Below are 14,458 nucleotides of genomic sequence, written 5' to 3'. Positions count from 1 at the left end.
TAGGAAAAAAATCAATCTAGCTGACTACATTTCAGAACATGATTTGGTTCATTCTCATCAACAATACAACACAATACAATCTCATCTGAGACAATCTGGATTGTAAAACAATACATCTCCAATGCCACTGAAGAATACATTTACTTCGGTGCACTTCTTTATGTACGGCAGGCCATGACAATCAAAGACATCCAACGAGAAACCAAAGCAGACTCCACACTACACGTCCTAATAAACAACATTCAACTTGGTATTTGGAAAATACCACATCACATGTGCAGAAAGATATTTTAAAGGAGCAATCCAATCGTTTTTTTTCCCTTTAATTTTTAATACTGATTTGAAGCAGGGGGGCTTCGGAACTGAACACCTTTAATTTCAGCTCTGTGGACCCCTGCTTCCAGAGATACTTTACTCCAAATAGGATGCCAGTATCTCCTGCAGTTTTCTGCAGTTTAAAGCCCGCAGTCACCTGGGCCAATAGGAAGCCGCACCAGATGATGTCACAGATTCCTATTAGCCCGCAGAGCCTCGCAGCATTGAAAAGCAGCCATATAGTGAACCCTATAGTGGCTACCAGCACCCACTACAGAGTTAAGTACATACGAAATCAGGGGTCCCCGGAGCTGAAATGAATTTGTTTCAGCTCCTGAGACTCCTGCTTCAATCCTGTATTTAAAAAAATGAAGAAGAAAAAACTGCTTGGATTGCCTCTTTAAAATCCTTCTTTCAGGAACGCCATGAATTTACACCATGGTCCCTCAAAGGACCTTATCCTAAGGGGTAACACACTCCTAATACCATCATTGTTATAGGACCATGCCCTATCCAATGTGCACGAAGGAATGATAACAACTAAGCAATTATTATGAGAAAATAAGTGGTTTACAATTCGTTGTTGAATTCTGCATTCCATGCCAAGCTGCTGTATCCAAGAAAAACTCAAAACTACTGTGTGTTTGCACTATCCCCAGGACTATGGATACTGCTTGATATTGATGTATGTTGCCTTGTCCTATCAGGAGAAAATCTTCTTATGGCAGTGGATGAGTACTCTAGATACCTAATAGTTGATATTACAAAATCCTCTTTAGACCACCATTTATTAGTTATGAATTTAGAAATGATGCCAGCTATGTAGGATTTCAACATCAAAAGATCACCACATACTGGCCCAAAGCCAATGCTGAAGCTGAACACTTTATGCTGACTGTTAAGAAACCAAGTCTGGCTACCGTGGCAGAAGGAAATACTTTTGAAACATGAACTTTATACATTCTTACATAACTACTGTCCCTTCTCCTACCATTCCTGGCCAGATTAACCATCCCCAGAGCCACAGCAAAAAAGGCAAAATAACACAGCTCCAGAGCAGGTAAAAGCTGTCAACCAATGGGGACCATACATCTGTATTAGACTTCTCGCTGTTAGTCCGTGCTGCCGGGGGATACCACAGTTCAATTCCTGAGGCAAAGTTTTTCCCCAGTAGCATTGACAGTAAATCTTGTAAATCAGCACCAGCAATTATCTTAGCATAAAACTTAGTACGAGATTATCAGAACGTTTTGTACCTTCTAGCAACATGGATCACATGCTACTGATAAAGTGCCTAAAGAAAAAATGGAAATCTACACAGACAGGCGCTCCAGAGCCCAGCCATACAACATTAATTTGGTTATACTATACTCTGACGACAACAAACAGGAAAACGTCTTTCTTCTTGTGACCCTTAACGATAAACAGTCAATAGATTAATAATAACATGGGGTTCACTATTTTCAATGTTACTCGCAATGCCTCTTTCATTCCGATAATCCCTCAGTCTTCAATCACTAAAACTCAAACACTGTACAAGTCCCAAGAGGAGAACGAGGATGATGATTAACTAAAGATCCCATGCATCAGGCCTTCCACACCACCCAACATCATCCATAAAGCTGCATGAACCCAAGGACTCCTACAGAAAGCTGACCCAACACTAATTTTGTGATTGTGATCTGGCATACAATGAAGAGTAAAAGTGATTTGACTATTATGACAAGCTCAAAATCTCTTGAATGTGATTAGCACATACACTACCGACACACTTTATTGAAGTGTGGTCGGTACCGCAAGCCGGGAAATCTCCCGGCTTGCTAGTGGCCGCCCCTCGGCGTGATGACGCGCGGTCACGCGTCATCGGGAGCGTGCGCCCGCTGCACGCGTGTCCAGGGGCTCCCCGAGGGAGCCCTGGTGTCCCGCGATCGCGGGACAGCGGCAGGGGGTTCCGGGGGACCCGGCGGACCCGGCAGCGGTAGGGAGAGCGCCCCGATCGGAGGGCGCTCTTCCGCTGCTTTGGCGTGCGCCCGTCACACTCGGGCGCGCGCCAGGCTACTGCTGCGGCACAGAACGGGCAAATGCTCGAATAAACTGTGCCGCAGCAGTACTGTACAGCACAGCCTCCAGCCTCATAAAATGAAGTGTGGAGAAGAATTGGCATATTCTTGCCAATGACAAAAAAATTGGCAAATTCTGCAAGGCCCCCCTGCTTTTTTGTTATCGGAGAGGTCGCAAATGAAGTGATTTACTAACACAAGCAGACCCGGTAGCAAAATATGCGCCAACATCTACATGGCTAGCCAGGAAACCGAGGGCATATAAATGCCACGGTTTCACCAACTGCCAGTTTATGCATTTCAGGTCAATCATTTTCTCATCCACACAATGGCAATTCGATAAAAATCAAGAACTATCTCAACTGCGAATCTAGGTCTGTAGTATATCTCATAAAAAAAGTCCTTGCGGGCTATACAACATAGGAAAAACAACAAAAATGTTGAAAGAGAGAATAAGTATACATACTGTAGATCAACATCAGAAAGGCGTTACTGATCGTGGAAGGGGATGAGGAACTCAAGTTTTTACCTGTAGCGAGACACTTCAGAAAGCACAGACACAGCTTGGCAACTATGTGTTGCATGCGATACTCCAAGCACATGCCCCCTCCGCCCCCCCCCCCCCCACGGGGAGGGGACAGGAATAAACTCCTGATACAACAAGAGGCAAATATGATTTTTGAGCTGAAGACAATGTTCCGATGGGCTTAAATGAAGATTTAAACTTGGATGCTTCTTATAATACAGGACTGAGTCCGCTATGCTGTACCACTACTCTCATCTATACACCACAGGCATTTGGGTACCATTAGCCATTTGCTAGGACCTCTTTGTGGTTCAAGCAGGACGGAGTATGAGACTCACCTTGTTGTTACAATGCACACCTACAGTGCCGCCAGTTCTTCCTTTTTATAGCTTACGCACCCTTCACCCACATCCCCCCACTTCCCCGTCAGTCACCTTCACTTCCTGTGGTGCCCACCGCAATCTACTGCAGCTGTTCCCAAGTATGACAGCTGGCGAACATACCCCAGCGCATGCATGGTCAATACCCCGATAATCTCCATAGCAACCAGTAGACGCTTCAAAGAGGCTGGTAGCAGAACATCAGCAGACAAGAATAATCAAGATGGCAAACAGCCTTCACACCACATGTGACTTCACCATACATGGCGGACTAGTTCAAAATAGCCTACTGTACATATCATTTCTTGATGGACAGCAGCGGTCAGATTTGCGGGCTTTGTGAACTTTTAATTGACTCAGGTAATTGAATGATTGCTGAAAGGTGATGGGAAACACCTGGGTGTAGGTATAAATGTTTGTCATGATCATTATGTCAGTGCACTACCTTGAGAAAGGTCCCTATGTGAGGACGTCGGTTTTGTGTCCCACTTATCTCAATATACCTTTTTTGAATATCGACCATTGTGTGCTGTCTCCTTTTTGCCGGATCTCCGTTCAGTAACATTACTAGTTAACGGAATGGATAAAGTTCAGGAAGTTTTGAGTTAAATGTTAGTTACAGTTGTAGCGCATGTGTCCCCCCCCCCCCTCCCCACTGGGAGATTATGGCCGGGCTACTGCCAGGTGTAGTGCTGTTTACCTGCGAGGTACAGGAGAGATGAGTTTCCCGTGATAGTGTGAGGGTACAAGGCAGACTTTTAGGGATCCTCCTGGTTCTTTCCTTCTTGGTGCCAGTGCCTCCAGACATAGGGGGCGTCAGCAAGTCTGAAGGGGTCCCCGCTATGACAGTCCTTACTTTTAATACCTCCCTTCACACAGACTGCCGCAGAGCCAGAAGTATAATGGAGCCACTGCTGGTGTTGTTACAGCGTATATGCTCCAGTTGATAAGATAATCCCTGGCTTCTGGATGGTACTGGCCTGTAGGTAATGGTAAGGCCCTCTGAGGTTGATTTATGCTTCAGCCCATGAGGGACTGAGCACATGTCTCACTCCCAGCCAGGAGGAGATGAGGAGCTCCTACCCCATGAAGGGATAGTCTCAAACTCCAATCAGTAACTGAAGGACCCACCCCCAAGGAGCTGAACTTCATTCTATAATTTAGGCACTTCATTCCTGTAGCTCAAAGAGGGAGGGCCCAGTATATGCACCACCACTCCAGCCACTCAGGAAGTCAGCATTAAGTGGGGGAAAACCCCATAGGACAGCCTGTCACTGTCTGTATCTTACTAGAAATTACATGACATGGAAGGTAGAGAGATAGCTTGACCACCACTGCTATACTCTCCCCTAGGAGAAATATCCAACATCCTCACTTGGATCTAATTGTGGTTACCATCCATCCACCTGGTTTCTGCAAACAAATACAGGTTATAGCAAATGTACAAATAACCTCATACTGTACACAAATTACCAACCGTATCATCCACTGATGACAGCGATTATAACTAGATAACTTATTCTCCCAACAGGGAGATACAAGAAAAACCATCACTTATAATGTTTTGGGTCTGGCTCCTTGACTACCCTCCCATCGAATAACTTTGTCCAGATATAATATGCCTTAGGAGGACCATTGCACTGTCTAACCTCTACGCTGTCTTTGAAAATACATGTGCCCACAAACCATTCTTCCATTACCGAGCGAATCTTGTCATCTTTAATAAAACTGTCCTCACTCGTTTTGGCTTTAATATTCTCAATGACTTCTAACCTCAACCACTCATGTTGGTGTTTATCTATTTCATCCATTATGTGCTCAGGTACATACGGGAAAGTATACCCGTGGGATTGATGGTACCTATTACAGATCGCTCAGTCAGCTCTACTTAATCTTTGGATTTTATGGCCATGTCCTTGACCAGGTAATACCCAGAACTGAGGCTCAATTAACTCAATCTCCTGGTAAAATATGGATGGACCCTTGGGGGTTCTTACTCCCAAATGTATTTCACCCATCCTATTGCGGAGGGCTTTTGCTATCTCTTCCTGGGATAGTTGACCTTCCTCCCACCAGTGATCCACAATAGAACTATTTACTAATAGCAGTCTCGTTCTATTAAGACTAGGGGCATAACACACAAACATGGGGTCCCACCATTTAAGGGGTTTCCTGGACTCATGCGGACTTCTGGACCTGGTGTTCATCTGGGAGGACACACCAGAAGTAGCAGATTTCTGGGATAGGGATGAGTCCCTAAATGACGTAAACAACCTGGGATACCTATTCACAGGAATGCGGCAAGCATAAGATAGTTCACCTTCAGACCCAGATGACCACTGTGCAAAGAAATTTATACTAATAATGGCGCTCTACTTCTAATTAAAAACACATGTTAACTCAGTATTAACATATAAAACCCAATATTAAGTAAATAAGGTGATACAAAAAAATCCTTTGGATGCTGCTGTAACCCAGTGCAGGATTGCTCTCTCAATCCCAAGTGAATATGGCGACGTGACGATCAAAGGGAAGCGCAAACATGTGGAAACAAAAGATATAACTGATGGTGCAATATTGTCATATAACAGGTAGGTGGTCTTCTTAAGGTCTAGGAATATTATACTCACAAATGTGAGGATGATTCAGTGTACATAAAGGTATCTTTAAGTAGTTCTCTTCGATCAGGAAGGATTAACTTCAACCGTGATGTAAAGGTAAGTTCCTTAAATGGTTAAACACAGAGAACCAAACATAGTGCGATCTGAATAAAAACTGTATTATAATGGTAATAGTATTACAATTCACTCACATGATGTATGCTATATAAAAGCATTTAGATACACAATCGATCTCGCCTCCGGTGTCTTTAGGCTTTTAGCTTCCCTTCTCCTCAGCGTGCGTCTCACGACTGCGTTCCAGCAGATGCGGATGTGACGTCAGCTAGGTTGGGGGAGTTCCGGTTGGCTAAGTGGCTGTGAATCACCTTCACTCTACGCGTTTCACCCTTTCTGAAGAAACCAAGAAGGGTGAAACGCGTAGAGTGAAAGTGAGTCACAGCCACTTCGCCAACCGGAACTCCCCAACCTAGCTGACGTCACATCTGCATCTGCTGGAACGCAGTCGTGAGACGCACGCTACGGAGAAGGGAAGCTAAAAGCCTAAAGACACCGGAGGCGAGATCGATTGTGTATCTAAATGCTTTTATATAGCATACATCATGTGAGTGTATTGTAATACTATTACCATTATAATACAGTTTTTATTCAGATCGCACTATGTTTGGTTCTCTGTGTTTAACCATTTACGGAACTTACCTTTACATCACGGTTGAAGTTAATCCTTCCTGATCGAAGAGAACTACTTAAAGATACCTTTATGTACACTGAATCATCCTCACATTTGTGAGTATAATATTCCTAGACCTTAAGAAGACCACCTACTTGTTATATGACAATATTGCACCATCAGTTATATCTTTTGTTTCCACATGTTTGCGCTTCCCTTTGATCGTCACGTTGCCAGATGACCACTGTTGTAGGATGACCATGGTTAGTGAGGAGGCAACCCAATTCTTCCGGAGAAATAATATGCTGGTGGTTTTATTTATCCAAAAATACAACAAAACAATGTGTTCTCTGTCCCTTTAAGTATAACAAAACGTAAACCAAAAGCCTATCCCCGTTAGGGAAACTAACTAAACAAAAGTTCAGTCTTCAGTCATCTACCTGGCTGGCTAGCTAAACTAGACCAGACTAACAATACTCGGTAACACCACTTGGCTCCTTACCCGGAAGCTTTATTCCCATCTGGACAGCATAAATATGAGCAGCCTGTGTCGTCTGTCAGCTCTCCTATGTCCTCTCTCAGTGTCTGAGAGAGATTGCTACCCCAGAGACATTTCCTCTTCCTCTTTTAAAAGCAGGTAAGCTTACTTAATTAAGATCACCTGTGGACTGCCTAATCAGTGGGGTTAACTCCTCGCATACTGGAAAACAGGCATACTGCCACCTCCTACTAATGTATACAGAGTCTATGACTCTGTCACACCACCCATCCTTCCCCGCAAAGTCCCAGTCTCCCAAGTCCATGGACATACCTGTAGATAACTTCTCGCAAGGGAACTTAGTACAAAAGTAGCAACATCAGGGGCAGAGATACTAGGGTTAGGGATCAAGGGTAGGGGCCCAGGAAGATCCTGTTTGTGTCGTTCAGGATTGGCCTTCCCTTTACCTCTAGCGGATGGTGTTGGGATAGGGACATGGGCTGGTGACGGACAGGGACAACTGGCTTTGGTGAGTTGGGCCTATTAATGTCCATGACCTGTTCATGATTTGTACCGGTAAGTTGGCCATGACCTCAAGGGGACGGTACACGGATCTTCTGAAACAATCCACGCCGGCTTCTTCCCCGGGTTGGGGGAAGACATCTTTATGATGTCATCGGGAAGATCCAAGCTCGTGAGAGCTTTAGGCAAGCCCATGCACAGCACCGGCAGTGACGTCGCTTTCAGTTGCACCAGACGTACCTCACCCCCACGGCACAGAAAACAGGGCTCCGCTAGATTCCTCCACCAGCAAGGCCGCAACGGACTCCTGTTGAGTAGAAAGTGATGTCGTCTCACCCAAGTGCAGGTAGGAGATGTCATCGGATGGTTCTTTTCCGTAACAGTGGTGTCTTGGCCAGCTCTGACGTCCTCCTCTGGTATGGGGCTCTTCCGGACCTCTGGCAGCACCACGGTCTTTAAGACGGACGTTGTGACCTCGTGACTCCACTGCTTCTCGGGACCATCTTCTCCATCGGACAAAGATGTCGGTAAGGACACATCCTCCGGGCCACGGTGTCGGGACGTCCAGCACCCCTTGGCGGTAATCGGCACAAAGCAGGCCTGCTCCGGCACTACAAAGGAGGCATCCAACACCCCGGGGCAGTAAACTCACCCGCTGATGAGCTGACCCTGGTTCCAGTCCTGGAACCGTTGGCATCGGTACCGCTGGGGTCATCTCAGCTACTTGAACGGTGGAACGTTGGTGTCCAGGTATTAGGGTACACAGACCCATAGGAGGCCCAGACAGATATACATTTCCTCGGGCTACCTCCCAGGATAGTAGGGCCTGACCGGAATCTGTCAGGAGTAGAGGTGGATTGTGGTAGGCAGGGGCCATACCAGCGGGCATAACAGTTCGATCACTTGGCAGTATCACCTCTGCAGGGGCACGGGATTGGCAGGCCACAGGTATTGTGTCGCATAACTTTGGCATCGTGCCATCGTACTGACCTCTCCCCCAGGTATTCTGCAGTGAGGGAACACTCAACGAAGGAGCTGTCTCCCATAGACTGTAGCCAGCAGAAAACCTCCTGGTAGGGAATACAGTAGTTCATGAGATCCAACTGTGACATGATGAGGTAGATAGAATAAGCATGGTGGAAAAGCAAAGGACTAGCAGGCAGCTTGTCCACAGCTCCGCAGACATGAAGCTACATGGTGTGGCAAACTCCACCCAAGGTTTGGAAATAAAGTCCTGGTTGGTACAAGGCATTGCTCCTCCCCTAGGCGAAACAAGGCTGGAGTGGGATGAGTCCCGAGTGAGACAGTAACAATGTGGCTACACTTTGCCGCCGAACAGGTTGCAAATTTTCAGATTTTTTTGCAGAAAAAGGATTGCTTGCTTCTCGCAACCCACGTGGTCCCACTTTTTGACGGGAGCGCCATCTTGACTCGTCTGCACACTCCATTTCGGGAGCACTGCAATAGAGCTAAAATTCAAGTACACAGGGTCCCCGTTGATGCGTCAGGGGCCCGCCTCGAAGGTGCACAAGGTCCCTCACGGTATGCTGTGAGAGGTCCGTCCCTTGTAGAACAGTGATGTGGGGTAACATGCTCCCGGGATAATTTTCCCACAGGTTGCGCCCCCAGAAACACAGTATGTCGTGCTTGGTGCACGGGTTGCCCCAGAGCCTGCAAGATCCCATCCCATAAACACAGTCTATGTGTATTGGTACCCAACGGTCCTCACAGTACGTTGTAAAGCCCCTGGCCCATGTTCAAAGAAGGATGAAGGGTACCGTGCTCCTCGATGACACCTCAGGGTGCGCCCCAACTTGCACAGTCTATGTGTACAGGGTTCCTCACGGTGCGTGGTGAGGGTTGTCCTGTCCCTGTCTTGGACTACGATGCTGGGTACCCATGCTTCCCGGTGCCATACCCTCGGGGTGTGCCCCAACAAAGACTCTTTGGTAAGGGCTTAGGCAGCCCCCTCCCCGGTGACGCCTCGAGGAGAGACTCCCCCTTCCTTGACATGAATTGAGTGCCCGGGGTCCCTGGAGTAGCATCAGGGGCACGGCATGGCCTCTTTAATTACCAACACTGCCAGTGCAAAAGTCTCTAAAGTCTGACCTGCCACTGCTCATCTCAGCAGCATTGGAAAACAATTAAGTGCGCAGCGCCTCCATTTGTAGCACATGTTCCCTCTCCCTATCTGGGAAATTATGGCTAGGCTACTCAGAAAGTCAGCATGAGGAGGGGAAAACTCAATAGGACAGCCTTTCACTGTCTGTGTCTTACTAGAACTTACATGACAGGGAAGGTAGAGAGATAGTTGGACCAGCCAACGCTATACAGTATTTCAGTTAAACATTTAAAAGGTGGGGAAGGATGTAATGCACTGCATCCATTGCAATACCTGTGACCCATATTGTATGGGTTCCCATTTTGCTTTGAATTGTGGGAGATAGCTGTGCTCTGGTAATGTATCTGTTCTATGAATCCAGAACTGCTGGTGACTGAGAGCTGCTTGTCTACAATTCAAGTTAATCCCTGATATTGTAATTCAGCAAGAACTTCAAGGTATACCTGTTGTCAGATATTTTGGTGATAGTATTCACCAAAGTATGAGCTTGAAAATTCTTTTTAAACGAGTTATACTGCCCTGATTTTTGTAACAAGCATTATATTACTCATTACATTGGTCCTCTCTGGGGCTGCACAAAGTTTACTAAGAGCCAAGTGGCTGATACAACAAAAAGTAGGGAAAAAAAGATGTTTTTAATATAGTTACATAGTTACATAGTAGATGAGGTTGAAAAAGACGTACGTCCATCAAGTTCAACCTATGCTAAATTTAGACAACAGATACTTTATCCTATATCTTACCTCCGTATTGATCCAGAGGAAGGCAAACAAAACCCCCCAGAGTCATGTCATCAAATGATATCTCATAAGGGGAAAAATAAATTCCTTCCTGACTCCAAGAATTGGCAAATCGGATTAATCCCTAGATCAACATCCTTCCCCTGTATACTTATTTGGTATATCCCTGTATACCTTTTCTATCTAAAAAGATGTCCAACCTTTTTTTGAACAAATCTATTGTATCTGTCATCACAGTCTCCATCGGAAATGAATTCCACATTTTAACTGCCCTTACTGTAAAGAACCGTTTCCTTTGTTGCTGGTGAAATCTCCTTTCCTCCAACCTTAAGGGATGGCCCCTAGTCCTTTGTACTGCCCGTGGGATGAATATTTTGTTTGAAAGCTCCTTGTATTGTCCCCGAATATATTTGTATATAGTTATCATATCCCCTCTTAGACGTCTCTTTTCTAATGTAAAGAAATCTAATTTAGCTAGCCTCTCCTCATAAGTTAGATTGTCCATCCCCTTTATTAATTTGGTGGCTCTTCTCTGCACTCTCTAGTTCCATAATGTATTTTCTAAGGAGTGGTGCCCAGAATTGTACTCCATATTCAAGGTGTGTGTCACGGTAACTTATGAGAGGCTGTATTATACACCAAAAGTACCTGGGTTGAACTGAACATGGCTTAGATATGATAAAATATCATTTATTCCTTGAAAAAGGTGAACACACATGATATACAAATAACAGGCAAAATATACACTTACTTAGGGGTTTGGACAAGAAAGCAATCAGGATACAGGATTGGCAATTTCTTCCATAATACAGGTTCAGATGTAGACATCACAAAAAGACACGAAGACAACTGAGGATAGGCTGGACACCGGTTTATATGCAATCTCCAGTCTATACCTTACTATTGAGTGTAGGCTATTGGAGAACAATTACCTGCACCCAATCTCTCCTTGCCACCTCACCTGAGGGGCACCTTAACAGCCACTCACTGGGTGGGTAATATTCTAAACACGGGGCTTATTTCCTCAGTCCCCCTCCCACTAACTTGGCGCCTTGAAGTCTAGCTTGGCCCAGGATGCCCTTTGTCTAAGGTGTAAATTACCACACTTAATCTCAAGTCCCCATGTCCTGCCCTTTGTTGTGCTTGCTTATACAAGCAGGGTGTGGGGAGTCTTTGATCATGAGTTATATGTTCGCCCATTTGTCAGCCATCCGGAACATTAACATAGCAGATGGGCTCTGAGTTTTCCTACCAGACCCAAAATACAATTCATAGTTTAATAACTTCATATATCAAAATAATTGTTTCTGTTGGGCCCAGTGGGCTGATTCTTGCCAGTTCTTCCTGCCGGAAGTGACTCTCCATTGTGGCCAAATCTCAGCCCTCTGCGACCCCCAGAACCGGAGATACCCATATGCAGGTTAAAACACTTTTTAAATACAGGATTCTTCCCTTTAAAATTGAATCTCTGCTTTTCACTCTTTCCCCATTGAAATCAACGGGCTCCGCCACCATAGGCGTTCAATGGAGCAACTCCGCCGTTGAAGTTAATGGGTTCCGCCGCCATAGGCTTTCAATGGGGAAATTCCGCCATAGCCTTTCAATGGGGAAACGCCGCCATTGACGGCTATGGGGAAAATCACCAATCTTTACATTTGTCCATACTCCGTCTGGTTGTTCGGAGAGGGCTGGAAATGGTCATGCCTTTATACCAGAACCGTGGCTACATGCGACCCAAATCCCAGCCCTCTGGTCCTTCCAGAACCGGAGATATGGACTTACCCTTTTTACAGGTTCGGACTTAGCCGATTTAACGCCACGCGGTTTTCTCCCATTGGAATCAATGGCCGGCACCGCCATTGGAAATGCATGGGCGAGCGCCGCCATTAGATTCAATGGGACCTCCGCTCCGCCATTGAAGTCAATGGCGCGACCCTGGTTCATGAGTACGACCCTTTACGGGGGTCCCTCATTCCCGGGCCCTAGGGGCTAGGGGCAAAAAGAATTTTATTTCTGGGTGCCCTAGAACCTAAGTTTCCCATGCCACTTGTCGATGAACTTGAACTAACAGTGATCAAAGCTCTCTTTTAGAAAAGGTTTCCGCTCTTGCGGTCTGCGGTTTGGATGGCTGCGAACCTGTTCCTGGAGGTCGGCGTCGAGGAATCCCAATTGAAGTCAATGGTCCCATTGACTGACAATGGGAAACCGCCGCTCCTCCTCTCGGACGCCACCTGCTTGCTGGTTGTCGCTGGAAACAGGTCCAAAACTGCCAAATCTGCCATTGGAATGCATGGAGCTGCAATGGCGACCTATGGAAGGCTGCAAACTGGAGCCTGAAAAGGCGGGAAAAGGGAACAAAGGGCTATAATCACTGAATTAACATTAACCCCTTCCCTCCCGCATCAACCCCAGTGTATATGTTGGTGCAAACACTGGGATGAGAACAATACATTTTTACAGGGGAATAAACAGTTGGATGCTGAAGCAAGGTAAAAACACATTACTGGACCACAGTCCAGTTAACCCCTTGCTTCCCATGTGAGAGCAGGGGTTGGCCAAATGGGGTGTAACCCCTTTAATACCAGGCCAAACCCCCTCTCCCATGACAGTGTGTTCTTACTAATGCTTTGTAAAGGGGCATAATTATGTTTACTTCCCTTCCATCCATTGCCCGTTTGATGCAAGATAAGATCGTGTTTGCCTTTGCAGCTACTGCATGACTTTGGGCACTATTGCTAAGCCTGCTGTCTACAAGCACTCCTAAATCCTTCTCCATCAAGGATTCCCCCAATTTATCCCCATTTAATTTGTAATTCGCCTTTTTATTCTTGCATCCCAAATGCATAACTTTACATTTATCTGTATTAAACCTCATCTGCCATTTACCTGCCAACGTTTCCAGTCTCTCCAAGTCCTTCTGAAGAGAAATTACATCCTGTTCTGATTCTACTACCTTACACAATTTAGTATCATCAGCAAAGATGGAGACTTTGCTCTCGATGCCAACCTCAAGGTCATTAATAAACTAGTTTAAAAGCAGGGGTCCCAGTACCGGTCCCTGAGGTACTCCAATCACGACTTTAGCCCAATCTGAAAAAGTTCCATTTATGACAACCCTCTGTTGTCTGTCCTTTAACCAGTTTTCAATCCAGGTGCATATATTATTACTGAGTCCAATTTTCTTTATTTTGTACACCAACCTCTTGTGTGAAACCGTATCAAAAGCCTTTGCAAAATCTAAGTAGACCACATCAACTGTATTACCCTGGTCTAAATTCCTACTTACCTCCTCAAAGAAACAAATTATATAATTAGTATTTTTCACCAGGTCTACTACATCTCAAGCTTTTTTTGTGCATTAACAAGATTGCATTACTTTGGGAGAAGTATCTTAAACCCTACTACTATGAGAGCCTCCAGTTGTTTGTAAAGTCAAGTAAAGAGGGTATTTGTCATACTGTATTTCAAGTGGTCAAACCCTCTCTACAGCTAAAATGACACTGCCCTTTCCAGAAAAAAAAGAATACCTAATGAATAGAACTGATCTTTTCTTGAATCCTCTTTTGAGAATCCCTGTCTATTCCTTAGTTATGCTATCATTATAGTGTACTTGAACATGAAAATGAATTGCGTCAACCCTCTTATATTATTCTGATATTGTACATATATTATATATGCTTTTAATATTTAATATTGTTATATATTTTATTTTATTCCATGTAGGGTATTCTTGCGAGCTATCAACAAGTTTGCTGAAACCATGAACCAGAAGTTTCTTGAAAATAGGAATTTTGAAGTACAGGTAAAGTACTTTTTTCAATTTTTTTTTGTTTTTGCTTTTAGTTTTTACTTTGATATCCTGCCCTTAGAAAATGAACTAGATTTGTAATGTTAATCTAAAAATAATTAGCAATAAGCAAAGCACTGAAAATCCCTGTTGAAATCTATGGGGCTTTTCATCCAAAAATGGCCCAAACAGCCCCTCTGGTGTATATGGAATTACATGCTTAGTCTGTCAAAGTCCCTA

The 14,458-nt window shown here is 45.0% G+C and overlaps 1 protein-coding gene across 1 annotated transcript in view; it reads left to right on the top strand.

The window, feature by feature from the left end:
- DOCK2 (dedicator of cytokinesis 2) overlaps nt 1-14,458 on the top strand; it is a 1,423,644-nt gene that overhangs the window by 1,017,734 nt on the left and 391,452 nt on the right. The window contains exon 30 of the mRNA XM_075599153.1: nt 14,155-14,233. Coding sequence (XP_075455268.1) covers nt 14,155-14,233 — 79 coding nt within the window. The remainder of the gene's footprint in view (nt 1-14,154; nt 14,234-14,458) is intronic.

This window comes from Ascaphus truei, chromosome 5 (genome assembly GCF_040206685.1).
Source record: "Ascaphus truei isolate aAscTru1 chromosome 5, aAscTru1.hap1, whole genome shotgun sequence".
In the NCBI taxonomy this organism is placed as follows: domain Eukaryota; kingdom Metazoa; phylum Chordata; class Amphibia; order Anura; family Ascaphidae; genus Ascaphus; species Ascaphus truei.
The sequence above is the reverse complement of the archived record's forward strand: the minus strand, read 5'-3'. Positions and strand labels throughout refer to the sequence as shown.